At 65.2% G+C, this 27,667-nt stretch overlaps 1 protein-coding gene across 1 annotated transcript; it reads right to left on the reverse strand.

The window, feature by feature from the left end:
• Window positions 1–474: 474 nt before the first annotated feature.
• Window positions 475–27,651, reverse strand: BESB_056820 (uncharacterized protein; the record flags this gene model as incomplete). Its single annotated transcript, XM_029364117.1, has 10 exons — window positions 475–594; window positions 1,025–1,360; window positions 1,823–1,944; window positions 2,226–2,518; window positions 2,931–3,215; window positions 3,653–3,760; window positions 4,170–16,288; window positions 16,712–17,523; window positions 17,998–24,927; window positions 25,020–27,651. The coding sequence occupies 10 exons, from the start codon at window positions 27,649–27,651 to the stop codon at window positions 475–477; spliced, it is 23,757 nt and encodes a 7,918-aa protein (XP_029220040.1).
• Between the last annotated feature and the right edge of the window lie 16 nt (window positions 27,652–27,667).

Consider the following 27,667-nt stretch of genomic DNA (forward strand, 5'->3'; position numbering starts at 1 on the left):
CTCTGCGTATTCTATGCGATGAGGAGCGGGACTGCTGGCGGCTGGATGAAGGCCCCGCAGTGCACCAAAAGAGCAAGCCTCGGCGAGATCTATTCACGTTGGAGCTAAAGGAAGCAACTCTTTGCCGTGACGAGCTGGCGGACTCCCATGCGTCGAGGTTTCCTCTAGTTTGGTCGTTATTTCCACTCGGTGCAAACATGATAAAAACGCCTCGCAAATCGAGTTCGCTTGAGAGGTTTCGCTTGCTTCGTCACACGGTCGGCGATAGGGGGGGGCCTCTGCCGGCTTGTGGTGGGTTGAGCACGTCGTTCGAAAGTGCTTTTCTTCCTCTCTCAAGGCACGCATCAGATTCAGGTCTGTGGCACAGAATTTGGCTCTATCGGGTATTCAAGCGCGTCACAGCCGACGCGTCGGATTCGAGTCCCTGTTCGATGAAGCGTCAACCAGTTTTTTTGTCGCTTCGCCTCGAGAGACTCAGAGCGGGGTTGGACCCTCATCGTCGTCCTGAGGGAGATGCTCAATGCGGCAAGAAGGTTCGCGCAGCTTCGCCAGTCTCTCCTCTTGCAAGCGCGGAACGAGTTGGTTGCGCGTTCCCTGAACAGAACCCAGCAGGCTAACACGACTACACACACGGCTGCATGCATGCTTGTCGAGATGCGAAATTTCGCAGATGCAGACACAGGGGTCTCGAATCGACCAGCCGCAAGTGCAGCCAAAGAGACAGGCGCCGCACTCGGTGACCAGGAGATAGAACGATCTCCTTCCCCTTCTTCACATCCCTCTAACACCAAAGGGCTAGCCGCATCAAAGCACAACAAGTGACCTGCGAGAGTGTCGGCGTCTGCTAAGGGTGGCGAAACCACGTGCTCACGCCAGCTCTCCAGAGGTCCCTGGCAACCGATCGCGGCCGCAGAGCCAAGCCGCAGTGCCCGCCGCGGAGTGTTGGCAATCACACACAAGTAGCTGTTCCTCCTCTCGGCAGATTACGAGGGAGACAAGCTTCACTGCTCAGCTTCCTCCTCACCTGCAAAGTTCTCGCCATTCCCTCTGTAAATCCCAGCATCGGCCTCAGGATGAAAACGGGCAGCAGCTTCGCCAGAACCTGGGCATACTCGGCGCCGACAAGCACTGCGGGGCTCACGCAGCCGGCGGTCTCGGGGGGAGGGAGGCGACGCGCTGCAGACTCGTCGTCCCTCTGCAGTAACCCGCCGTCGCGGCGGAGTCCCAGAGGGAGAGGGAGGAGCGACGGCAGGAGCGAGGCCGGCGGTAGACAGACGCGCGCGGCGGCTTGCCCAGCGGAGACGAACCCCCGCCGCACGCAGCAGAAACCGTCCGAAAGGCCGTCGGCGAGCGTGCGCGGCTGGACGCATAGGCAGGCACACACGCCGCGAATCGAAAAAACACCGCGCAGATCAGACAAACATCACTCCAGCGACTCCATTGAGGGCGAGGGTGTGCGTGCCCCTGAGCTCGCCGCGTAGACGAGGGTACGAAGCCGCCTGTCTGGATCGCGACAGCGCTGCCTATACTGCACGAATGGACACTCCAACCAGGATGGAAGAGGAAAGGCGGAGGCCTCACGGCTGCATTTGTCTTCAGTCACTCGCAAAGCGCCTGCCGGCCCCAGCGCCCTTTCAGAGTTTGGGGTTCACGCGGCCTGCTGGCGACGGGGTCTGTCTAAGCGTTTGCCCCTTTGCTCTCCCGCAGCTTCCCTTGCGGAGAGTAGGAGCGACTTTCACGAGTCTGAGCGAGATACACATCGCCCCCGTTGCATGCCCGCGCCAGTCGCTTCGAGCACGCAAGCATCGTGTGGGGACCCTACCTCGTAGCGCCCTTCAGCCCCGCGCTGCACCACGAACCACTCGCTGCCGCGCTCGCCGCTGGCGCTTGTAGCGGAGCTGCCCAGCGCGCCGGTCTCCTCGTCGACCGACGGCAGTTGCCGATCTAAACAAAAAAACCACAAACGCAGAAAGCCAACATGGAGTTCGTTGCCGGACACAGCCGTCCTAAGGCGCCCCCCAAGGTCCGGAGACTCTAACATGTCGATGCGGCCCTATCTATATATATGTAGCCATATATATGTATATATATATATACTTATACACACTAGTGTAAATGTAAGTTCGTATTTGGACTTGAACGCATGTTTGGGTACAACGCACATGACAGTGGACAGAGCCAGAGACGGATTTGTTCCGCCGCACCACTTGAAGCGCCGCGTGTACCTGACTCGGCGCGTCCGCGGAGCGATGGCGGCCTGTCCTCGATGTCGCTGGCTCGCTCGCGCGCATCGCGCGTTTGGCGCAGGCCGCCTTCGAGGGATCCGCGGGGGGATCCTGGCAGCGCGAGGACGCGTGAGGCGAAGCCGTCAGCCTCCTGGGCCCCGCGGCCGCGCGAAGGGGCGGGTAGAGCACGCAGAGTCGCGGAGGGGTACAAGGGGCAGGTGCCTGGCGTGCAGCGCCGGTCGAGGACTTGCAGCACAGAGTGGGCACTCCGCATCGCGCGCTCAGACCACGTGCTGCGCACAGGGAGAAGGCGCCGACGTCGATGACGCATGAAAACAGCGATGACCCAAGCGCACCGCTACACTGAGATGCAGGCATATGTGTGGCATTCGTGTGCACAGACGAATACAGCTATACACCTCCATACGTATGCACGCATACGCATATATATACGTATATGAATGTATATATACATCTATATGTATATAGGATCCAGCGCTTAGGGTCAAACCCATATATATATATATACATATATGGGTTTAAATATATATATATATATAGCGGCTAGGGCCGTGCGCGTGTGCACGGAGGCAGGCTCGGCCGCGCCGCGCAGACGGCCGTCCTGTCGAATGCGACATTTTATCCTTCATGGCCTAGTGGTTATGAAGCGTGCATTCCTTAATATCTGGAACAATGTTTGCTCACATTCCTTCAATGCTTGCGGCGAGGACAACTGCGACGACCTGTTTGAGGACTACCCAAGAGAGGTGAGGGAACTCTTGTCGGCTTGCGCTGAGAATCCACGCCTTGAGGAAGTGGACACACTGCGCGTAGTTGAACACCTCGAGCGGCGGCCGGCGCGCCACGTCGGCGCGCCAGTGACGCATAGCGAGTCTCAGCAGATTCTGCGCGAGGGCCTTCGCGCGGCGCCCGAAACGCAGCGCGTGACGAAGCGGCGTGATGCCACGGACGCACTTCAACACCAATGCGCTGGCCACACAAAACCGACATTTGCGGAAGTGCAATGAACACCCTTCTCCGAAGCCCGGCCGCCAGTAAGCATACGCCGACATATATGTATATATATATATATATATATATTTGTAGATCTGGACTTTTTTATATATACATTTATGTATTTGTGTATATGTACGCATATACCTACATATAAATATATATATGTATAATTGTATCCTTCTAATCTTGGCAGACGTCTAATGCAAGCCATATGCACAACTGCATTCAGTTCGAGACACTCTACGGAGATCACGTCGCAGAAGAAGAGAGGAGATAGACCAAGTCCTGTTGCACTCAAGAGACTGTCTCCTCTATGCCTCGGTGTCTCCGAGGTGCGATTTCCTCTGCTCGCATCGACTGCGCCGTCTCCTCTTTGCCGTCCACCAGCCCCTTCCTTCGTATCGAGTTACCGATTGAAGTCTTCACTCCACGCCGCCAGCAGCTGCTGCAGAAGCGCCTCGGCACTCGGGAGGTTACGGAGGGCCTTCCGCGTTAGAGTGACCTCCAACCCCTCGACCCTGAAAATGAAGAAAAAAGACGTGGCTTGTTCACGCCCGGCTCGAGTACCCACACGACGGTCTGTCTAAGCAAAACGGAGAAAAACTTGATCGAATTAGATAAGAGGAAGCAACAACGTGTGTAGGCTAACAGGTATATAACGAGGCCGTCGTAAGCGAACACACCGAAGGCCTAGGCGGAATGGCAAACCAACATCGATCGGCTCGAGAGCATGCAACCTACGACTCAACATTTATTCGCATATGTGTGATTGGGTGGAATACGGCACCTTCAAGAACTCAAAGAGGCCGTGTGAATTGCGTGTGACAAGATACAAACTCAACGGTAAAGCTGCGACTCTGCAGAGCGTGCCTGTCGGCTTGCACGTTCCGTCAGGTTCGAATGCGGTTTGAGCATTTGGATACCTACCGGCAAAAGGAAAAGAGGAAGCTCACGACTTCGCTCAGGGGGCCATCGCAGATCCTCCCGGACTCGAGGCGTCGCGGAACGTAGTCGACTCTCAGCAGAACCGGCGGCATGTCAAACGCGCGGATGAAGGAACTCGAGTTCGCCTCCGCGCTTGGAAGCTCGCCTTCCTCCGCGTAATCGTGCACCCGCCTCGGAGCCTCTGCGGCTTCAGCGTCAAGGTCGCGTCGCCCTCGCCGCTCGCGCTCGCCTCCGCGTTGACACCAGGGGCCGCTGTCGTCTTCGCTGGCGCCTGAGCCAGCGTCGGGCCTGCACAACTCCCCGTTGCGCCTCTGCACGCTGTCGGCAAACGCCGCACTGGAGAGAGTGTCCTCGTTCCTCGCGCACTGCCTCCTCCCAGGGGCACCCGCGGCGAGCGAGTGCGCACCGGCCGGCAAAAATTCAGAGCCAGAAAAAGACTCCAGGCGCGGCGACGCAAGCGACACTGGGTCGCGCGGCAGCACTGCGGACGCACTGCTCAAGAACGGTGAAGCACACGCGCCGCCGAGCGAAGCCGCGGACGAAGAAAAGGGAGAGAAGGAAGAGGAGGAAGGCGAAGGCCACGCGTCGTCGTGGAAGAATTCGAGCGAGGACTCAAACGGATGGCAAGCAGGCGCCGACGGATAGCCCCATTCATCGGCAAAGGCTATCGCGTCACGCGCGCGGGGGACCGCGTACCTGCCGCCTGTTGCGCACGTACGCTCTGCCAGGTACGGTTCCACGGAGAGCGCGTCACTCCGCGAAGCGGCTGCGAAGGTGTCAGGTCGACTCATCCAAGAGGGATATCTGTCGGTCACGCCCGCGGGTCTCGGACTCGACTCAGAAGAACTCCTTTCCGCGTCTGCATCGCTTCCCCGGCGCGGCAGGCGCTCAGGCTTTGCACTTCCACCCGCCCTCTGCGAGTGGAGCGCTGTATGTACACCGGAAGCCGCAGACGGAGAAGGGCTTGAACGGGTGCGGTTTCGGCGCGTACGAGGCCTCGCGACCTCACGCCCCTTTCGGTCTCGGCGTCTCATGGGGTAGCGCCCGAATCCGCCGTCGAAGTCGCCTCCGGCCCTATCGGCCCCAGAGGCTTCTGCATCGAAGTCGCCTTCAGTCCCCAGCTCATCGGAGTCGAGGGAGTCTCTGCCGTCGTCGCGCCCGCCGCCGAAGAGAGGACGTGAGCACTCCACGACGCCCGCCATTCGAAGCTGCCGATTAACATCTTCAAACGCATCAAGGGACTCCTGCTGCAGTGTGAGAGACAGCGGCAGCATGCGGATTTTAACAGAGTAATCCAGCGGGGAGGCGTCTCGACTCTGGCTCCTCTCCTCCCTCCGCGCGGGCGTCTCCATCTCGAAATCATCCTCGTCTCGCGCGGCGACTCGCGTTGCAGACGCTCCCTGCCGCCCATCCTCGCGATCGAACTCGCCGGCCGCGGCACCCAGCTGGTTGTGCCGACAGCGCCACGCGGCGTTTCGAGCCTCGGAATGCAAACGCTGTTTCGCCGCTTCGCCTGCGTCGTCAAGTTCTGTTGGACTTCCTCCGTCGGCTTCATGCTCGGTGCGTGCCCCTTCTGTCCTCGTCTCTCCTGCCGCACCTCGACCTCCGCGCGGCGTCATGACGCGTGACAGGCGTTCGCTTCTTCCTACGCCCTGACCTCTCGCCCTCCCTGTCTCCGCTTCGCGGTCGTCTGCCGGTCTCGCCGCCGCCGGGGTCGCGGTCAGGCCCTGTGACTGGAGTGCGAATTCGTGGGATGCGCGAGACGAGCTCGCGCGAATGAGCGGCAGGTGATGCTCCTGAACAGATATCGCGAGCATTGGCACCGACGCGAGCCGCGGACGATTCTCTTCGTCTTCGTAGTACCGCACAAAGTGCGAGAAGAGCGAGTGAGCCACCAAGTCGCGAACGGCGAAGTCGTGAATCCGCAGCACGGCGAGGCGCTGAGGCACGGCCGCGTCGCGTGGGCGCGCCAGCGAAGAGACCGGAACTGAAGCAGCCACGCCGGTGGCGGAGGGGACGGATGGTGACGATGACGACGATGAAACAACGAGGTGCTCAGAGGCTGCTGCCGCCGTGCGACACATGCGACGGAGTTGCGTCTCCATTTCTGCCTCCTCCACATGAACAGAACACCCTGCGTCTCCCTCGGGCTCCCCTGTCTGCGCGACCCCCTCAGCCACGGCGCGGTCCTTCACGCCGCGGCTGAGGGGGTCGGGCTGCCCCAAGCCGCCTCCGCCCTCGCGCGGGTTGGCGCACTTCCCGAAAACGAAGTCGACGCTCTGCAGAACTACCTCAGCCACCTCGTCCCTGCATCCTGCGTGCTGAGCGAGGGCTGGGACTCCTGACTTCGCGTCTCTGTCGACGAACGCGGACAGCGACCGCCCGCCCCCGAGAGCGTCGTCAGACTCCCCTGCCTCGTCGTCGTCGCTCAGCGCCATCGGCGTGAGTCGACAGGCAGACGTTGCCGGCTTACGACGAGCTAATCGCGTCGCGTGAGAGCTGGGAGCGTGCGGCGCTCTCCGGTGTCTCGCCTGCGCCCTCTCAGGCTCGCTGCTCGCAAAGGTCTGCGCACTCCGCCTCCTTCTAGATGCCGTGCATGACGAGGCCGATGAATGCGAGACGCAGCCCCTGTTGCGGGAAGACGAATACGCCGGCGCGGCGCGCGAGCCCGACGAGACGGAAAAATCGGCGCCCCGACAGATGAGAATTTCCAGCTTCGCCATGCCAAACTGCAGGCCAAATTGCCATCCCTCTCGAGCAGCTTCGTGCTCAGCGAGCCGTGCGACCGCGTCGGTCGAAGAGCTCTGGGCTTGAGGGCCCGCACGGGCCTTCCGACCCCCGAATTGGTCTCTGTCAAGCAACGCCAGCCACGGCGAGCCCTTGTCGAGGACACCAGTCGAGACGTCATTGTAGGACTGGAGAAGCGCCTCTGAGCAAAACGCCACAGGCGCATGTGCCGACTCGAGCTCATGACCCCTTAGCGAGGCCGTGGGGTGGGGTGTATGTACACCCGGCGCGGCTGCACCCGAGTCCGCCTCGCCTGCGGCACTGGGATCAATCCTCGCGCGGGAGTGAGACGGAGTGGAAGCCGAGGGCGAGAACAAGAGGAAAGGCGAGGCGTTAAAGATAGGTGCAGCCTTAGGACAGTGCACCGAGGCGTCGGAGGAAGGAGGATCCGGAGACGAAGGACTACGCGAAAAGTGAGGAGATATCGTCACGCCTTTGTGCTGTCCATCGAGCCACCGCGCCATCCCTTCAGGCGGCAGCGGGAATGACGGCGAGGCCAAACAGGCGGAGGACGAAGCAGATGAGGAAACAGTCGCAGACAGAAGCGACGATGCCGGTACATGCGGAGAGAGCGGCGGGGAAGATGACGAGGAAGGGGTGGAAGAATCGTGTCGCCTTTCTGCCGTGTCTGGATCCCCAGGAGGCTTGAAAAATACCGAGTACATCTCCGCTCTGGCTTCTTGTTCCTTCCGCTCGGATTCGCGAATTTCAGCTGCGTCGGGAAGCGGAAACCGGTCGTCCTCGTCCAGTCGTGCGCCTTCAAGAGACACGCCGAGAGAGGCGAACAACGATGAGTCAGACGCTGGCGCGGCGGCTCGTCGCTTCCGTCCTGCTTCCCGTTCCTCGTGCCCGCTTGCATCTTTCGCCTCCAGGCCGGCCTCAGCAGCACCTGCGTGCCTGCCGCCTCTGACTCTTTGCGCGGCATCCGCCCTCGGCCCTTGGCTTTCAGTGTCTCCGCTCCCCCGATCGTTACCACAGACACTGCCGCCCTGAGACCTTTCTCTCTCTGCGGCGGGTGCCGCGACGTAGTCCTCGCAAATCGAGACAGCAGACGTCTCCTCTCTGGACATGGGAGCTGCTGCCTCTTCTCGCTGGAGTTCTTCGGCGTCTGCCTGCGCCTCGCGCCCGAAGGCAGGAACGGCCACGGCCGGGTACGCAGATCCCGCGGGAGGCTCCGGGGTGGCATCCAGCTCGAACCGGAGCCAGTGAAAACCTGAGTTCGCGTCCTCCAAGCGAAGTGAATCCCCGTCGCCGCGCAGTCCTTCGCTGGCTAACCACGGGTCGAATCCGCTGTCGAGGGGAGCAGTGGACGGCTGCGGAGACGCCAACGAGCAGCCGGCTGCGGTGGGCGCGAGAGGAGAAGGCGCGACTGAGGGGAAAAACGAAGCGGAGCAGAGCCCGATGAACCGCGAGGCTGGCGGATCCGGGAAGGGATGGAACGGCGAGAAGGCGTCGAGTTGAACGTCGTCGAGCAAGCTCCCGCACGCGAAATACCCCTGCACGGAATCAAGATTGTCCCTGTGAAACGACGACACGGAACCCGGCAAGCCGCTGCCGACTACGCGTCCGCCTGCCTCCGCCGTCTCCGCTGCCTCCGCAGGCTCTCTCGCATCCGTCGCTTCATCAGCTGGAGCCCTGGATGACGGCGGCCCAAGCGAGAACGCCGGGTGAGGCAATGCAGAGCTCATACGCGAAGACAACGTCGCAAGCGAGGCGCGTGCCGCGCTCGACTGTGCTCCGCCGCGAGCCAGGCCGTGTGTGGAGGTCTGTGCGCGTCCTGCTGCCACTCCAGCGTCTGCCGACGTCTCGCTCGCTGGCTGCCTGGCGCAGCTCGGAGGTGGATAGCAGTCTGCCTTCGCGTGAGCACCGTGCGTTCCTTGCTGAGTCGCATGTCGATTTGGACTTCGCTTGCTTCCCTCTCCCCTAGTCTTTTCGGTGCAAGGCTCCCCGGCCCCTCCGGCACTCGGCGTCGAGCCTTCAGGCGCAGCTCGGCGGCGATGCAGGAGTCCAAGCAGGAGCAGCCACGAGTAGATCTCGCCGGCGAGGCAGACGCCATGAGGGAGTCGCGTCTGCGCCCGCTCTCGGTGTGCCGCCAGCGCCGCGAGGAGACACCCGCAGGACTGCCCTGGCGGGGGCGGAGACGCCGACGCCGCGGCCGCGGCCGGTGCCTGTCCAGCAGCGAGGAAGAAGCTGCCGACTTCGTCTTGCATGCTGCGCGCGGCCCGCTGGAGGAAAAGGAGGTCGACCGGTACCCGCACCACACACCGCAGACTGTCTGGGCAGAAGGCGAGGCGGCAGAACCCGACGTGAGCCGAGACCCCGAGGATGCGGCGCCGGCAGACTGCACGCGGCCTAACCTGCCTGCTGTCTGCCTCTGCGGCCGCTAGCCGTGTCTCGGGGGCGTGCCGCCTCCGCAGAAGCCCCGGCGCCTGACCCCGGAAGGGTTCGAGACACGGCGACGAGGTCGCACGACCCTCGAAGTCGCTCGCCCGCGCCACGCACACGAGCCCGCTGGCCTGCAGCACAGAAGAGATCTCCGAAGCGCGAACGACTAGAGGCGACAGCGCGTCGCCCAGGCGCCGCTGCTGACTCGCCACGCTGTGAGGGGGCTTTGGCCGCGAGCGGCGGTCCTGCGTCGCCCGCTTGGAGGCAAAAGCGGAAGCTCGAGGCCGCGCCTCCTGGCGGCCCGAAGCCAAAGAAGCGGCGGAGTGCGGGGGCGGCCACAGCGGCTGGGAGAATCGGCGCAACTCGCCGCCGCGACCCCGCGGGCTCCCGCAGAGCTCCGGCAAGCTCTGCGAGGCCTCGAGCCGCTCAACGGGGCAGCAGCTGCGCGGGGGAAGGAGCGGCGACGGCAGCGGAATCGACCGGAGGAGCTTCATGGCCTGCGCGTTCTGCAGCTCCCCGGGATGCCCCCCGCCGCACGCCAGCGACTCCGGAGAGGCCTCGCCACGAGGCGACGCGAACGCCGTGCGACTCCCCTCATCGATGATGTACAGCTTCGCGTCCTGCAGCCGCCACGCGAGGAGGGACCGGCCGCCAGCTGAGAACGGCTTGCAGGAAGCCGCTGCGGCGAGCGGTGTAAAGAAAGACGCGACGCCTGATGACTTGCACTCCACCGCTTCGCACATCGGAGAAGCGTCGCTTTGGCTGCTTGCGCCCTGCGTGTCGGCGCTGTGCTCGGTCGATGAATCGTCTTCCCCTCGGGACAAAAAGTGACCTTCAGCCTCAGCTCCCAGAGGACTCACGCATGGCCGCGTGAAGGCCACCGTCGCGGAGACGCCGTCGAGTTCGAGGACGGATAGCCAACCCGATCCCAGGAAAAGCTCCTCTTCGGCTGCGTCGTCTTCCGTGTCTGGCTCGTCTCCCGCGTGTCCGCCCGCCGGCGGAGGCGGCGCAGCCTCGCGCGCGTGCAGAGTCGACAGCAGCGATCGGCGGGCACTCCGCGCATGCAGAAACGACGCCCACCCGAGCGGACGAGGCAGAACAAGAATGGAACGCGTGAGATGCACCGACACCTTCGAGACCTCCTGAGGCGCGAACAGGGGTGTCCAGCGAAACTCAACTGAAGCCTGAGACGACGGGACGTTGTGCAACGACGGCGAAGGCCAAGCGCCACCCGCCGCTGCCCCCTCTCGGCCGCCAGCTGCGCTGGAGGGCGTCGCTGCGGTGCGCGCGTTGGTCGATTTCTCCTCGCCAACTGGCACCGCACCGGTCTCCGGCGCTGCCTCCTCGTCTCCCCCCCTCGTCCCTTGCTCCCACGCATTCGGCGTGTCGCGCCCGAACTCCGCGACGAAGCCCTCCCCCTCAAGCGACGCCGCCTTCTGGCTGGCCTCCAGGCCGGCGACAGACGAAGGCGAGGATGAAAGGCTCCCCAGTCCTACAGCATGTGAAGTCAGCGCGAGATCTCTGACGCTGCGGGGAGCGACCAGCAATCCCCTAAGACTGAGTGAGGAACGCGCGCCGGCGAGAAGCAGAGCCGAAGAGAGAACGACGTTGAGAGTCTCCAGAGTGCGGACATCGGCCGCCCCAACGAGCCAGCCGAGCGCGAGGTCCACCGAGCGAAGAGTAAGAATTTTCTTGCTGGAGCGGGAAGTCGAAATCGAGGAAAACGCGCCCACGTGTAGGGACTCCGTCGCGCGTTCGCAGCCCTTCCCCTTCCCAGTGTTGCCAAGAGCCACCGGAGCATCTCTTCGACCAGCTCCGTCGCAGGCGAGTCCGTCGGGAGCCTCTTCGCTTACCCAGGCAACGCCAAATACCGGAAGCGTGGCGCATGTCTCCCGCGAGAGTTCAGCCTCCACCGAGAAGGCTAGCGAACTGCACGGCTTTAGCGCGGTCACAAAGGAGCCCGCGTCTCTCCTCTCGGCGTCGGAGCCTGCTGCCTCGAGCCCCGAAGAGTCCACCGACCGCTCGCCGCGCACAGGGCACGGCGCCACGCTGCCGGCGAAGCTCGTCTGCCTCACGATGACTCCCGTCTCCTCGTAGGTCGCCGCCGCCGCAGGTGTTGGCCAAGAAGAGAAGGCGCGCGAGCCTTTGCGCGTCGGGTCGCCGCCTGAGTGCGTCGGCGCCGCAGGAAAGAAGGCCTGACGTGTCGCGGAAGAAAGAGAGGAGAAGGAGCGCTGGAGCGGTCCCAAGAGCGTGTCTGTGCCTTTGGGCGGAGCCGACGAGTCGGCAGATGCGTTCGCGAGGACGCAGTACTCGGCGGCCGCATCGTGCTCCTTCCTCCACACGCCTTCGCCCTCGGCCTCTTCGCTTGCCTCGCGCTTCCGGCTTTTAGAACTTTCGCGGCCTGCGAGGTTCCCGGTCGCGCAGCTCTGCGTCGGCGGTCTGAAGTCTGGAGAGGGAGAAGATCCGAGAGACGAGGAAGCAGCCAGGTCTCCTTTCCTGCCTCCAGCCGTCGCGTGGGCCCTATACAGTGCAGCTCTCCACGTGTAGATGAGAGGCGTTCCTTGTCGTCCAAAGACCGCGAGACTGCCAACTGCGGCGTCGACTGCGAGAAGCGCCGGTTCAGACCGAAGAAGACACGCGGAGGGGGAGACAACACCCGAGAACGAGAGTGGAGTGTCTCGCGCTGGCAGCCCGAAAAGAAGCCGCTGAAGCGCGCTCGTCAGCAAACTCCTGCGGCATCCGCTGGCCTCTCTCTCAAGCTCATCGCAGCCGCATGAACCTGACAAACTCCGCGCCCCCGCGGCACTGGGCGCGCCTCGCTCTTGACTCCGCCCGACGCCCACGTGGAGCTGCACGCGGCCGAACTCGAGCCGCATGAACGAGACGCTGCGAGAGGAATCATCCTGCTCGCAGCTGCCTCGGGGACTGCCACCCAGTGAGGCTTGCGAGCTGGTTTGCGCCAGACTGTGAAGCAACTCAGCCTCCCAAGTCGCCTCCGCGGGAGAGGCTGTCGGCACCCCCTCACCCGCCGCTTTCCCGCACGCTGCCCACCTCTGGGGGCCAACGCTCGAAGTCCACGCGCCAGACGATGAACACGCAGAAGCCGCAGAAGAGGACGAAAACGAGGCAGCATAATACGGAGAGCAAAAAGGAGGCAAGCGCCCAGAGCGGGACGCAATGCACGCATGCGCTGCGCGTGGATTTAAGCCGACCTCAACGACGGCAGCGTCAATGAAAACGTGGAATCGATTCATGAGAACTCTGTCGATCGCAGACACGTCGATGGAAGACGCAGGAGTTTCTACCGTCCATGAGGGCAGGCGCGGGGTTTGCGGAGGAGATCGCCTCCTTTCGAAAAACAAGAAATGGCTGCCGCTGCCATCCCGTGCTGCTGAAGGAGAGGCAGCTGTATATGTCGGCGGCCGCAAGGGCTTCTCGGTGTCGTGAACTTGATCACCTGTCCCCATGTCCCCTCCCATGGACTCCCCTTCTGAGGTGGACGCTTCGAGACCGCTCATGTCGCCGCCATTCGCGGGTTCGCGCTCTGGCTTCGGGCGTATGCGAGGTGTGTGGCGACGCCTCTCGAGCCCTGCTTTCCCCTCACCCTCTGCTCCCTCCCCGTCTATCCAGCGGCTGCCTGTGCCTTCTCGGCTTTCGTCTCCAGCCCCTGCGTCGCCTCTCTCTGCGTATGCGGCCTCTGGCGAGGCTTTTTGGCCTCGGCGCCAGCCGGCCCCCGCTTTGAAGCCGCCGACCACATCTGCGCACGCCTCGAGTAGAAGCATCAGAGACGCGAACTCCATGGACGCGTGCGCGAGCGGCAGAAAGAGCCCGCATTCCACCACCTCTTCTTCAACAAGCCGACCCTCGAAACGCGCCCCCCAGCCCGACCCGAACCCCTCAGCCTCGCCGCCGTGGCTCTCCTCGCGCGAACCCGCGCAGGCGGCCGCGAAGGCGTCTTCTGGCTGCGGTGGGACCTCGACGCCGCGTGCGCCCTGAAGAGGCCGGTTCCAGCTGCCTGTCTCTGCTTCAGACGACGCGGAACCTTTCCGTGGGGACCCGTCTGCTTCCCCGTCCGCTGCTCCTGCTGCACCACAGGCCACTGGCGGGCACGCCGGGGAGTGATCCAGAGGGCCCCTCGACGCGGCGGAAACATTCAGAGAAGATGTGCGCGTGAGCGGACGCTGGCGCCGAAGCGTGGGGACGCAGGACGCAGAAAGCCCGGCCGCGTCTAGGTCGCGGGCGGGCGTTCTGCGTCTCGCGAACGAGGCTGGCGAGTGCTGAGTGTCGCGGAAAAGAGAAAAGTAATTCACTCTGTCGCACGACAGAACCGCCCACTCGTCTCCGCCACCCCGTCCGCGCGCGCCAGCCGGACAGCGAGAGGGCAACCGGTGCCCAGTCCTGTCGCGTCTCAGCTTGTCGGAGGAGACGCCGCGGGTGCGAAGGTCGTCTGCCCTGCGACCCACCCCCTCGCCCTGCAGTCTCAGTCTGGAGGCGACAGACGCCTGGTCGACTGAGGCAACATCCTCCCCGCGCCCTCTCGCGCAAAACGCGTCTGCCTCCCCGCACGCGGCGGGAACATCCCCCAACCCCCCACAAGCTCCGCCGAGCCCGCCACGAAACGGGCGCGCCAACAACGAGGCAACGTCGAGGCGCTGGGAGTCGGCGCTGGAAGACAGGAAGGGGGGTTGTAACGGAGTGTAGGGGTCCGCGTTCAGGAGCGCTGTGGCTGCCCCCGGCTCGACGAAGCGCTCTTCACTGGAGAGGCGACCGCTGCGCCTTCCAGCAGCCGCGCCTGGTCCCCGGTGTGTCGCCGCCCCCTTCGGCTGCAGCGCGACGCCCTGCCGCACTCGCGAGAAATTCAGGGAAGTGCAGCTCGAGCCCCTGAGCGCGCGGCCGTCTGGCGGGTCCTGCTTCAGCCACCGCGCGCTCTTCACCGGCACGCAAGACAGGGCACGCCCAAGAGGCGGCAGGGGGAGCGGGTGGCTGCAGCTCTGTCGAGTGTGGACGTCGGCGAGGAGAGCGCCGCTCGCCTCTGGCCAGAAGGCCGCGTCGCGGGACTTCGCCCAGAGCTCCGAAACCGCTGCGAGGCGCGACGGCGCCGCGCGCTGCCTCGAGGCAAGCTGGCGCGCCGGACGCGCTCCGCCGGCGCTAGGGGACGTCCGCCGGCGAGGAGGGCCCAACGCAGACGACGATTCGGCGGAGTCAGACGAGCAGGCAGGAAGCGAACTGCGCGCCGAGTGCTGTTCCTGCCCTTGGTCGGAATCAGGTTGCAGCACGGCACGCCGGGCGAGCCGCAGGACCAAGCGCGAGGGCGGACCCGAGAGAAGCGGGTCGAGCGCAACTCCGAGCTGCGGTGTGTCGGCGCCTCTCCTGGCCGCGCGGGGGTCGGTGCAAAACTCGTCGGGCTCCGCCAGACACGCCACATGCGACGGCTGCCCGAAGGGCGCCTTGCGGGCCTGCGGCAGAAGATGCGCGCCTCCTCGCGCCGCCATGTCGCCCCGAGTGGCCTCGCACGGCTCACGCGCAGGCCGGCGAAAGCCTCCGTCTTCAGGCGACGAAAACAGATACGCAGAGTTGAAGGCGAAAGCGGGGAAGGGGGGACGACCTTCTTCGGGTCCGGACCCCGCCAGGCTCGCGTCGGGGTTTCCCCGCAGCGCGTCTCCTCGCCAACAGTCTCTTTCGGTCCTTGCCGCGGAGGCAGGCACTCTTCGGGCTGCTGGGAAACTATGGCGGATCTCCGCCCCCGGCGCCACGGAGGAGCGAAACCGTGAAAAGGGATGCGATGTCGCAGAAGACTCCGAAGGCGCTTCCGAAGCCGGGTGAGGAGGCAAGTGCCGCAGTGAAAGCTGCGGTGCGTCATGCGGAGGCTCCAATGGAGAGGACACGCACGTGGAAAACAGCAGCTGCGACTGCCAGATGAAGGCCGGCGGTGGCGGCGAAATCCGTTCCGAAGGTTTGCGGCCGCGCAGAGGGCTCGCCAAAAGATTGGGTCGCCTCGCGCCCCGATTTGCAACTCGGAAGTGAGGAGTTGAATCGACCGGATAAATGAAATACACCCGGCCGACGTGCTGAATGTCGAGAAGAAGCGCGCTCTCAGTGGCGCGATCGGCAGAGTGGCAGATGTCGAGGGGCTGCGAAGCTAACGACTCCAAGTCGACCCCTCGAGGAGGCTGGCACGGCTCCCTCTGTGCCTCGTACGCGTACGACACAGCGGGAGCTAGGCACGGTGGCGAGCGAGCACCTTCGCCTTGTCGGGCGTGTCGCCCGCCGCCGCCGGGCTCACAGGTGCCCGCCGAGGCGCCGCTGCGACCCCACGGAGGCGTCAGAAAGGACGCCGAATGCGTAGCGGGAAGCATCGCATCTCTGCGTCGCCGCATTAAGGCCAGCAAACCGGGGTCGACCGTCACTCTGAGCGCCGCCAGGTCGCACACCAGCGCCGCGGAGGGCGTGGCGGCCAGGCCGGTCTGCAGCGGCGGCGTCTGGGGCCGCGGCCGGCGGAGGAATGCCTGCGACGGCCCCAGATCAAAGTGCAGCCTCAGGCACGGTGCGGAGAGCCGAAATTCAATTTGCAGCGACGGCGGCGCCGCGGACAACTCGTGAAGCGGCGCGAGCGGCAGAGGTGGAAGCGTGGCAGGCACAGCCGATGGCGGAGGGAATGCCGAGCGAGGGCTCGGTCTGACAGAAGACGCATCCACAGCGGCAGGCGGAGGAGGCACCCGCGCAGGGGCGGGCTGCGGCGCGCTGAGATCTGAGGATCGAGGTGACTGACGCCTGTGTTGCGGCGAGCAAACGAGATTCCTAGTATCAGGAGACGCGTCACGACGAAGACACCACGCGGCAAACGAGGGAGACGCGAGAAGGCCGTCTGACGCGCTTGGACCGGAAAGGGGAGGCGGCGCCTGCAGGCTGCTGCCAAACTGCTCGCAGGCCTGCGAAGCGCACACAACAAAGGAGCCGTTCACAGAGTTTAGAACTGGCTGCGCATAGAATCCTTTGTGGGCTCCGACGGACTGATGCGTGTGCGCGCCGGCACACGAGTCGGTGCTCACGGCCCTCCCGCCCCCCTGGTGTGGAGGCTCTGGCGGAGCCCTCTGCCCTGCCCTGGGGCCTTCTGGGTCGCAATGAAATCTCGGCAGGAGAAACATCAATGCCACGGCGAGCCATCTTCTTGAATCTACCTCACGCGTTTCCTGAAAGTGAAGACATGTTCGACCCCACGTGGCGCAAAGCTCTAGCTCTCAGAGACGGACAAGCGTGGAGGAGGCGCGACGGGGCTCGCCTGCAGTATGTGCGACCGCTTCGCCGCCTAGCCAGAGTCTGAGCGATCACATTTTGCGCAGGTGTTTACGTACCTCCAGAAGCTCTGTGACGGCGAGCAGCGAGAGGTTGCCGGCGGTTGCTTGCAGCTTCAGACTCACGCGCAGAAGAGGTGGCGACAAAGGCAGCGCCAGGGCAGTGTCGGGGAGTTCCTCATCGAGGGCAAAGGCGTTTCTGTCGATGTCTGGCGCGCCCCTACAGTGCAGCGCTCTCCCCGCTCCGGCGTCGTCCGCTCCCGAGGCCTTCACCACGCGTCTCTCGGCCGCTCGCGACGCCCCTGTGCCCCACCCAGCGAGGCCTCCAGTCCCCTCATAGAAGGCCGCCCAGGTGTTATGTTCGCGGGCTTGCCGGCTGCCTCCCTCGCCGCCTCTCTCGCGCAGGAGCCCTGCCGGCTCGCTCGCCTGTCCACCGCAGGTCTCGCCTCGCGACAAAGACGACACCCGCCAGGCGGCCGCAGCATTTGAAAGACTGGCATCTCCCCAAGGCACTGGGCGAGATGCCGCAACGTGCCCTGCAAAGAACGCCGGCGGAGGCTCTGCCGGCGCACGCGACGCCTCCAACGACGAGCCCTGAACTCCACGCAGACCCCCAGGGCCGGGAGGGAGGGGAGGGGCTGCCAACGCAGGGCGCGCGGGCGCCGGCAGCTGCGGGCTTGCTGGAAACTGAGAGGGACTGGGGAAGAACGAGAGAGACAGGAACGCCATGGGAGGCCCGTGGCACGCCGTGGCACTTAGCCCAGACCTCGACGCCTCCGCGAAGCCCCGTGTGGTCGCGCCGGAAAGCAGCCGCGCGTGGCGATGGGCGCGCCTGCTCTCTGCCGTGCCGAGTCTCTCTCTGTCTGAGTAGCCTGAGCATCCACACGGAGGGAAGCGAACAGACCCGCAGCTCGCGAATGATTCTCATACTCGCACGCACGCGCAATTCAGCCACGGCGGCGAACAGACGGCGCCCGCGTAGCTGATGCCTGTCGCCGGCGCAGAAGTCTGAGAATATTGACACAACGCCTCGACGTGTATCTGTACATGGGCGCAGCGATGAATGTTTCATGTGGAGCGTACGTGCATGTGGTACAGACACAGGCAGAGAGAAGGCGAGTGGATGCTGCATTAGGCCACAAAATGACAAGCCAGGCAGCGCCAGATGCCGCCCCCGGCGACAAGTCCCAGGGCGCGTGCCGAGTCGCGCTCGATGCACCACACGGGATCCGCAGAAGCCAGCGCTTTCCACGTGAAATCGACGTGCTGCTTTGCGAATCACGGTCTCCTCTCGCTTCACGAGCGCTTGTAATTCCTCCCTCGAACGCCCCCCTCTGGATGCTCACCTAGCGGCACCAGGCGTCGGTTCGCTCCGCCCTCGCAGGGTGCAGGCCTCGCTGGCGACGAACTCCCCATCGGTAGATTCGAATCAAAACAGCGAGTCGCACACGCGCACCCGGCGCAGGTTCCGCCTTCCCCGCGACTGCGCCCATACGGCAAACACCCCGCAGGAGGCGCGCGAGAAGCCGAGAGCGCGGCGCTTGTCCGGCAGCAGCAGACGCCTCCAGGTCCGCCGTCGCATGGCGGCGGCAGCTCGTGAGCAGCCCAAAATGCGTCGTCTTGTGCGCACGGCATGGGAAGCGGAAGGAGCGAAAGCGTCGGCGGAATGGACACAGGTGACGACGAGCACGCGAAGGGTGCGTGACGCAGGTCCCCGCAGCATGAGGGAGCGTCACAAAAGCGACTCGCGAGAGGCGCGTCGGCGGTCGCTTCCGTACAGCGAGAGCGAGCGGCACGACACGGCGACGAAACGGGCGAGTGCCGAGACTGTCGAGCCATGCCATGTGGGAACGCGGCATCCGCGGGCGCGTGTGGCGGCGGGTAGAAACTGGTTCCTGCGCTCGCCGAAGTAGAATGACTCTCACCCCTGCGGTGCCTCGGGTGCTCCGTCGACCCGTCGCGTCCTCGGGAGGATCCAACGCACTCGCTGGGCGGATGACGGCCACTCGCCCAGAGGGGGGCGTAGAACTCCGCGGCAGCGTCTGCAGCCTCCCAGCCTGCGCCGCGCGACTTTGAAACTCGGAATGCGTTTCTATCTGTGAAGACCGAACCGCGCGCCACACCTGTGTTCGCCGCGTCGCGTTCACCAGCGGAAGCGACGGGCGGTGGCGGCACCGTAGGGAGAGCGACAAGCAAAAGAAGGACTTCGAAAAAGAGGCACTCGTCGGCGCTGGAGGCGGGCAAAGAGGACCCCCGACCGGGCGCACGCGGATGGCGTTTCGGCGATCTTCGCCGCCTCGTGATCGCGTCTGCGCCTTCAGCTCTGCGCGCAACCTTCGCCATGACCCCCTCCCGCCTGCCGCGGAGGCTCCCTCCGGCCCTCGGGCGCGGCGTCCCCCACCCGTCGCTCTCTTCAAATTCATCAAGAAGCTCCTCGCCCTCCTCCGCGGCGCTGGCAAACGCGCTGCTGGCCTCGCCGCTCTCCACATCCTCCGCCACCCCTCGGTGGTTCAAACTCGTGCCCCGGCCTGACGCGGATCCCCCGCGCTGAGGCGGAGACTCCCCAGATCCCCACCGACCCCCCACTCGCTTTCTGCGCTCTGGTGGCGCGGCCTGCAGAGACATGTGTATCCTCTCCAAGCATGCACGCTTGTATCCGCGTATACTCTCTTCTTTGCTGCATTCGGAGCTGTGCGTTGCGCTGGCGTTGTGGAGCTCAGGCCGCCGCGTGGGCGCGACCGGCGGCGGCGAGGCGCTGCGGGTTCGGTCGCCGGCCGTGGATCGACGCGGAATAACCAGGGGCGCCTGGAGTCTGCTCGCCCCGTGTGCTGTATCCTCGTCAATGCAATCACAAAATTCCGCCATATCTTCCACTACGTCGGAATAGCCTCGCACCAGCGTCAGAGTTTCATTTGACCGGCGAACTGTCGCTCCTCCTGCGCCGGGAGGCTGTGTACCTGATGCCCGCCGAGGCAAGTTGCTGGAGGTTGAGGTACCTTGCGAAAGCGGAGATGGAGAGATACCACATTCGACTGCCTTGGCCGCCTCAGCTGTCACTGATCGCGTGGGTTCTGCTCGTTGCGTTTCTTCGTCCCTGCCGCCTAGGGCGCCTTCGCTTCCTTCCGCTACAGCCACGTGCCTCTTGTCGCTCTCGCTAGTCCCTGGCTCCGCGTCTGCGTCTCGCGTTTGAAGTGCGTCGGGTCGCTGTCTCGCACCCCCGGCGCCGGCATTCGCGCGCCTTTCTGCTCGCGACCTTTGCTTGCCCCGGAGCCCGCCATCCTTTGCTTGCTCAGGCGCCTTCCCAGGCCGTTCCCGGGAAGAAGAGGAGACGGAGGAAGCGGCACACGAGCGCGAAGAGGCCGCGGACGTCGGCGGCTGCCCTGAGGTGACCCCCGGCACCTTCGCCAACCCCTCGCCGCCGTGGCGAGCCGATGGCGAGTGCTCAGGCCCTTTGCCAGCTTCTTCGCCGCCCTCTGCGGGCGCGCCTGGCGTAGTGGCTGCCTCAGCGGCCTTCGCGGGCGGACTCCACACGCCTGCGTCGTGCGCTACAGGGTCGCCGCTGGTGATGGATTTGTCGGCTTTTCCTCCACTCGCGTCTCGCGCGTGCGAATCCCTCCGTCGGTCTTCGATCCGTTCGATTGACTGGCCACGCCCCCCTGCTTGCGTGAGTTCGTCTCGCCCCTGCGGGGTCGTTGCCTGTATTGCTTCCGTCTGTCGGGCGTAGACATCGCCTTCCGCTTTGGTCCCCGTTAGCTGAGTCCTTTGCCTCCGCGCCTCGATGCCCTCCATGCCCAGGTTGCCTCGATCTCTTGGCCGCGTGCACCGGGCTTCTGATGCCTCTCTCGGCGTGAGACTTCGATCTGGTTCTCCCGAGATGCGACTCCCATCGGCCGCGGGGGTTCGCAGCTCCGGCTCGAGGTTGTTCTGTGGGCACGCAGCTCCGCTGGCTGCCAGCGAGTCTCCATCCGTCCCTGACGATTTATGCGGGCGCGGTCTCCTCCGCGCACCCCCTTCCTCGTGTCGGCGCGCGGAGTCGCCCAGCGCGCCTGCGCCCACTCGCGTCAGCGCAGGCGGCTTCTTCCGCAGAACATGCATCTCCACGCCCCACGGGCCAGTGGCGACGAGTACGTGCCAGGCGGTTGCGGCCGCGGCGGGATCGGCGCCAGAAGAGACCGACGAGATCCACGGGTGCTGCGAATACGCTTCATGCGAGAGCGCCCCGAGAGACGGCGAGGCCTGCCAAGTCGCGCAGAGTGCAGCAGGGCCGCGTGCACCAGACGCCGACGGGTGGATGGCGGGGCGGAAGCTCTTGTCACTGCGTTCCGCGCTCCACGAGGTCGGCGCACGGGGGTGCGCCTCCGCCAATCCCTCGGAGCCTGCAAAGGGCCCAACCCCTCGCGGCCCCGCTTGCGGCGCCTCGCGCCCCCGCGTCGGTCCCTGCGCGTCTCGCGTATAGCCAGTAGGAAACAGACGGCCATCTGATCTCTCCCTCGCGACCCGCACGCAACGGAAAGCAGCGTCGTCTTGGAAGCCCGGCGCCTGCGCCCACTCGCGCGCACCGCCTCTCCCGCGGCCCGAGCCGCGCCCTGGAGACTGCGAGGACCGTCGCTCGGATGGAGACGCTGCGAACGGGGAGCTGCGCCGGTCGCGCGCCGGCGCTGCGCAAGGCGGCGACGGCGACTGGCAGGCATGGAAGTAAAACTGGGAGCAGGCGTGAGCACGGCCAGCATGCGCCGAGCCAGAGAGACGAGTGGCGCACGCGGAGGCCAAGCTCCGAGGCTTCGTCGGAGGCGCCGCGGCCGCGGCCACCGCCGCCGCCGCGGCTGCGTCGACCAGGCCCGCCGGCATCGAGGAGACGAGAGTGCAGGCTAGGTCCCGCGACACCAGGGAGAGAAACGACGTGGTCGGGTAAGGCACCAGGAGGACGACAGCTCGCCGCGACATCCCGCCGTCGCCTAGCATCAGCCGCGTCACGCTTCCAGCAGCTCCGCGCCCCGTCCCAGGCGCCGCTGTAGTAGCGGACACGGACGCGGCAAATGGAGCTACCGTCGAGGAGGGCGACGCAGCGGGGCGGATGGGACACCCGACGCGTGCCTCTGCAGTGCATCGCCTCAGCCAAGACGGCCGCCGGCCGCGCCTCTCTTTCGCCCCCGAGTCCGCAGGAGGCACGTCGACCCGCGGCCCTTGAACCCTCGAGAGCGACGCCTGGTTCAGATCGTTTGCCGGCCCGCGCGACAGCGCCGCGGGAGTAGCCAGGCCTGTGAAGGAGGACAAGAGGTGGGAGACACCGCTGAACGCGCGACCATTTTTGTCTCCGCTTGCGGCGGCGGGGAGGGCGAACGAACCCCTGAGCTTCTGCACAGATCCAGAACCCCCTGCGGACGACGCGGGCCTTCGTCGCTGATCTTGCAAAACGACCGATGCCCGAAACGCCTCCGAGAGCACCAGGTGTACGTACACCTGCCGTATTTCCACATGCACGACCCACGCAACGGGGAGAGGAGGCGCGACAGGCGCTCCGGCTAGTTCGCATGAACCCGCCGTTTGCGCCCTGCCTTCGAAAGATTCGCCGCGCGGCTGCGCGCGCCTCCACTCCTCTGCTTCGTGAGGCTCCCCGGCTTCACCGCCAGCTTCAGACGCAGCCAAACAGGGGCGCCTCAGCTCGTAGGGATCGTCCGGGGCAGCCTGTTGCCTGCCTCGTGGCCCCCACGACCCACAGCACTCGTGCGGCCGCTCGCCCTCAAGGCTACTACTCTTGTCTCTGGCGCTCCCCCGCTCTCCCACCACCGCCCCCTGCGCGCGAAACGCCACCGCGTCTCGGCAGCCTCCAGTCTCTCCCGCACCCTTCCGCCTGGCCAACGAACGGCTCGGGTTTGCCGCCTCTTCAGGCTCCTGCTGAGGCTTCTGAAGTCCCGGCGCGGACGCGCAGTCGACACTGAGTGACAAGGACGAAAACAAGCTTTTCTCCTTCGCGGGCACGCCGGCCAGATCTCCTGACCAACGGAATTCATCGTCGCATAACAGGGCGCCGCCAGCAGTGCTCGCTAAGACTTCTTCGCCACACAGAGTTCCCGACAAAGGCGGGAAAACAGACGCGGGACTGCGGTGCGCCTCGAGCTCTTCCGGGGTCCCTTTCGCACCCGCAAGGCGCGACAGCGTACAGCCTGGGTCGCTGTCTCTCGCGGTGTCTGACGGCTGGGAAGACACGGCCCCTTTTGAGGCACTTCTCTCGGCCGGCGCCGCGCCGCCTGTCGCCGCCGAGACGAAGCTGACCAGCCGCATCCACATGCTGCCTGTTTCTTCCACACCTTTTGCCGCAATTGGCGATGACGATGGCACTCTATCGTCGTCAGAGAGAGGTGAATGAAGCGACAGAGATGCGGAAGCGGGCCGCTTCGCGCCTTCGCCCGTTCTCCCGGTATGTTCGATGTCTAGCTGCCCGTCTCCCTTCCTGGTTTCCTCAGCAGAGAGGATCTTCTTTTGATCTCCCGAGGCGCTTCCTTCCACACTGCGCCCACGGTCTCGCAAACGGCACGCCTCCTGGGCACCTTCCACGCTCCCCAACTGCCTAGCAGTGCGGCATTGAGGGTCGTCGCCTTCCTCTGCTCCATGATCAACAGAGGCCCTAGCGATCGGCTCCCCAGACACAGGCTCCCTCTGAACGGCAGCTGCGCCATTCTCTGGGCTGCCTCCCTGCTCGCCGACGCCCCGCTGCCCAGTCCGCAGACTTGTGTCCAGGGCCGTCAGCCGTGGGGGGATGTCTGCGTGGCAGTCGCCTCCCCTCTCCACTGCGCATTGACCCCCGAGTATCTCTTCCCCGTCGCTGCATCGGACCACGCACGCCTCCTGTATCGTGCCGCAGTCTCGTGTGAGATCGCTTACTTCCTTGGCGCCCTCTCCATCCTCCGCAGCGGCCTGCTCAGTACAGCCGGAGTGCGACGGCCGTCGCCGCTGCGCCTTGCGTTCCTTTTCAAAAACGCTCGTAGCAAATGCTGAAGCCTCGTCTCCGTCTTCGCACCCGCGGGCAAAAAACGGCGCCGGTGAATATGCAGTCTGCTGTGTCGCGTTCTCGGCCCCTTCCGCCGCCAAGTCGTCTGAATACGAAGTGCGGCATGAAGTGGGCAATGCAGGCTGAAAAAGCGACGAGACTCTGTCAACGAGCTGCGCGAGTTCGCAAACTTGCTGCGTGCTGATGCACGTGAAGAAGAGAGGAAACTCGAGGCTGACGGCATACTCGAGCCCAGCGAGCGCCGCCGCCTCCCTCGCAGCCTCCGCAACCGTCGCAGGCAAACCCGCAGGGCTCGGCAGAGCTGAATGGGAAAACCGAGACGAGGCCGCGCCTGAGGCGAAGGCCTGCTCGCGCGGCTCTGAGCCGTCATCGAGGCCGTCGCCTGCGAGTCTCTCCTCTGTTCGCTGGAGCGACCGCCGACACGCCGAGGCCTCCCGCGCCGCGACGGCTGCCGCCATGACAACTGGGTGCAGTTGGCCCGCGAGCGCAGGGGGCTGCAGAGAAGGCGCGGGCGGCGGAAAGAAAGCTGAAGCGGAGAGAGAGGTGTTGGGCAGCTCGCCTCCATAAGAAAGCTCGGGATGCGCCGCGATGGGCTCACGTCCAGCCGCGAAGTGCGAGGGAGAAGGAGAGAACTCGGCGGAGGAACCCGCAGGCGTGAAGGTCACTGCTTCTTTGTCGAGTCCGCCGCCCACGCTGCGGAGCGTGCTGAAAGGCCCCAGGGCGTGTCGAGCCACGGAACACGCAGCGGCGTCTCCAGCATCCACCACCACGTCGAATGCAGTGCGGCCAGGCGAAGCCGACACCAGGGCCTGCGCCACGCAGCTGCACACGGGTGCGTTGCATGCCGCTGAGGACGCGGAGCCTCCTGCGCCCCCCGGCGGAACGCAGGAGCGATGAAGCGACGACGGCGACATCGGCTGCAGTCCCTTGTTCGGCCGAATATGCAGGACGCCGCATATCGAGTAAGGCGAAGGCTCGGGAGGGAGATCGTCTTCGTCCCCGTCGCCTTCGGCAGGGTCGGCGGTTGCCTGACCCTCCTCCAGTGCGCCTCCTGGAGGGCCCGAGCTGAGGGTGGCGCCGTTTTCTGGCGCTTCGGCGCTTCGCGTCGCGCGCACCCACGGCTCAGTTAGGTTTAGGGGCCTCTCGTCGAGAGCTATCCGGCGCAAGCGTATGTCTTCCTCGCTGCAGAAACCGGCTTCCGCCATCTCTTCACGACATGCCTGTAGGCCCGCCCCGCATCCAGGCAGACCCGGGGAACGGTCAGCATCTGCCCCCCGCGTCTAGGGGGTGTTGGGCTCTCCCCGACGGCTGGTGGCCCCCTCGTGTCTCCTGGTGAACCACCAAAACAGCTTGCAGTACCCGATACTCCGCCCGCGTCTGCCCAGGCTCTGTCAGCAGGGCGCGGTCCGGGCGCACGCGACGCGGATGCCTCCTTCTCAGCCTGAGACGACGACGGCCGTTCGCGAGGAAAGAAGTAAGCAAGAAGCGGGTTGGAGACGGGGGGCGTCTGCGAGGAGGCGCCTCGAACAATTCGCGGCGTCGGCGTTTCGCAGGCGCCTGCCGACGGGCACTTGCCCTGCGACGCCGCAGCCACCCAGGGCCTGCAGCAGAGCTCGGGGCCGCGACTCGGCGGCTTCGTGACAAATAGAAGGTCGCCCGGCGCGTCCAGCCACTTGCGGTGTACGCAGTGCAACGGTGTGTTGGCGGCATCTGGCGACTGGCTCGAAGGCGCGCAGGCCTCCGGCTTCCGAAGGCCCTCTGCACTGCTGCGGACCAGCGCAGGGTCTCCGCGAGTCGGCCCGCGAGATCCGCAGAGCCTCTGTCGGCTGGCGCATGCGTTCGCGCGGGGGCCCACCTCCTTCGAGCTTCGCGGGCGCGAGGCACTGCGCTGGAAGTACCTCTTCCAGCTGCCCTCCGCGCCGGCCTTCGCTTCCGGCGAACCCTCTGTGGGGAGCGAGGGCGACTTCGCGCTGCGCGGGGACCGACGCGGGATGAGCGAGGATGCATCCGGAAGGAGCGACGCGCTCAGGCCGTCGATCTGAAGACGCACGCTGCTCCCCTCCTGATGCACTTCACACACGCGAACAAGTTCGACGTGGAAGCGAAGCACCCACCCGCGACCGCCTTCACTTTCTTCGATGCTGCACCTCTCCCTCCGCGACTCGCCTCTGGTTCGTGGAGAAAGCCAGTGCCCCTTCTCTCGGTCGCGGGGCTTGACGACCCCGGCGGAGGCGCCCGCCGGCTCTCGAACAGGCCCGCCGTCCTCAATCGACATTCTCGGCAGTTCACCTCGTTCAGGATTTGCTACGCTGTCAGCAGGCAGCGGCGGCACCAACGGATCGGCGCTTGGCCAGGTCGGCCCGTAGTGCGCGTCGGTCGGCCCACCTCCGGCGAGACTTTGCTGGACGGCGGGCACCGCCCTCCAGGCTACATCGCGCGTCTGCGCGACGGCGGCGCCCCGAGGGCGGGCTGGCCTCGGGAACGGCACGAAGAAGGAGACAGTGACGTCCTCGACTGAGAGATCAAGAGCGCTGACAGCGCTCTGCATGGCGCGCCGCAGCATTTTGAGGATGTCTTCCATGGTGCAGGCGCCCCCCTCGGCCGCGCCACGCTCTGCCGCTGCTGCTGCGCCCTGGTCCCTTGCGTCCTTCTCTCTGCCCATCTGGTCCCCTCTGCGTCCGTACCCTTGTCCGCTGGATTGGCGTGGAGCGACCGAAGACGAGCGCGCGTGCGGCAAGCAGACGCCGCTTGGCTCTCGGGAGGTACGCGCGTGGCTCAGCCCGCGCCCGCGGTGGGGACTGTCCCCCCGTACATCGCCGCGAGGGACCTCTTGAGAGGGCGCGTCCGCTCGCGCTGCCGTCAGTGGGGCGTTCGAGTCTCTCCGGTCGATGTCTGCCGAGACAGTCCGCTGCGCCGCGCGCAGCACTGGCGGACACGCACCGAGGTCACCACCGGCCGTGTGGCGCGTGGGGTCTCCACGGCCTGAGTTGTCACAACGCGAGCTGACTGTATTTAGTCGGCAGTCATCCTCGAAGGAGGCATCTCCGTTTCGTGCTGCCGATTGAGAGTGAGTCTGAACTGATGTCTTTTCGCAGGCGGGGCAGAGGCAGTTTGCAGGGGAACCGGAGTTGTGGGGGGAGAGGGGGTCGCCGTCGCTCGACGCGAGCACCTCAACGGCCGCGTGGACTCCCTTCAGACGCAGCCGCCACGGCACCAGCCACTGGATTCGCTCGACATAGACTTCACGAATCTCCAGAGGCACTCCGGCCTGGCGAAGCAGCTGATTCGCTGCGGCGGTTTGAACCTGAACGCGGGAGACGCTGACCTCTCGTTTGCCTAGGGCGACGTGCAGCTGCTGTTCGTCGAGATCCTTTAGGAGGGGCCCGACAACGATGCGCCGCAGCGACGACACGAACGCTTCCTTGATGAAGGAAGAGAAAAAGAAGAGGACGCGGAAAGGGAGCGAGAAGGGCGAGCGCGAGGGCGCTTCGCGGACCGCCTCCCGCTTGTCCTCCAAGGAAGGCTCATGGCCAGCGACACGGCGACGGGGGCTCGCCCAGTGCGCCTCGCGGCGGACTTCCCCCGGAGACTCGTGAGGCGGCGGACACAGCTCGTCCTCGCGACTGAACGGCGGGGAGCACGCGTCCGCGCCGGCGTCACTAGGAGAAAAGCTTCCGGTCGGCCCCGGGCACTGCGGGCTGGGCGAAGTTCGTGAGACAGGCGAGAGAGAGTAACAGCTTGGGTCTACAGTCCGAGGCGACAGAGAAGCGACGCTGGGGCTGGCAGGCCTGCTGAAGCTCTCAAGAACGCCTCCCGCCTCCCCCTCCTCCACGCCCCCCTCGTTTACGCGGGCGGCGCCGTCGAGGCGAGAAAGGCAGCCAGTGCCAGCCTCCACACCCGAGGAAGACGTGCCAGTCCCGGCTCGAGAATCTAGATGAAAAGCATCCTCTTTGAAAGAAAGACCGGGTCTACAGTTTTCGGGAAAAGCCATCATGGCGGCTGGTCAG

Source organism: Besnoitia besnoiti, chromosome IV (genome assembly GCF_002563875.1).
Source record: "Besnoitia besnoiti strain Bb-Ger1 chromosome IV, whole genome shotgun sequence".
Taxonomy (NCBI): domain Eukaryota; phylum Apicomplexa; class Conoidasida; order Eucoccidiorida; family Sarcocystidae; genus Besnoitia; species Besnoitia besnoiti.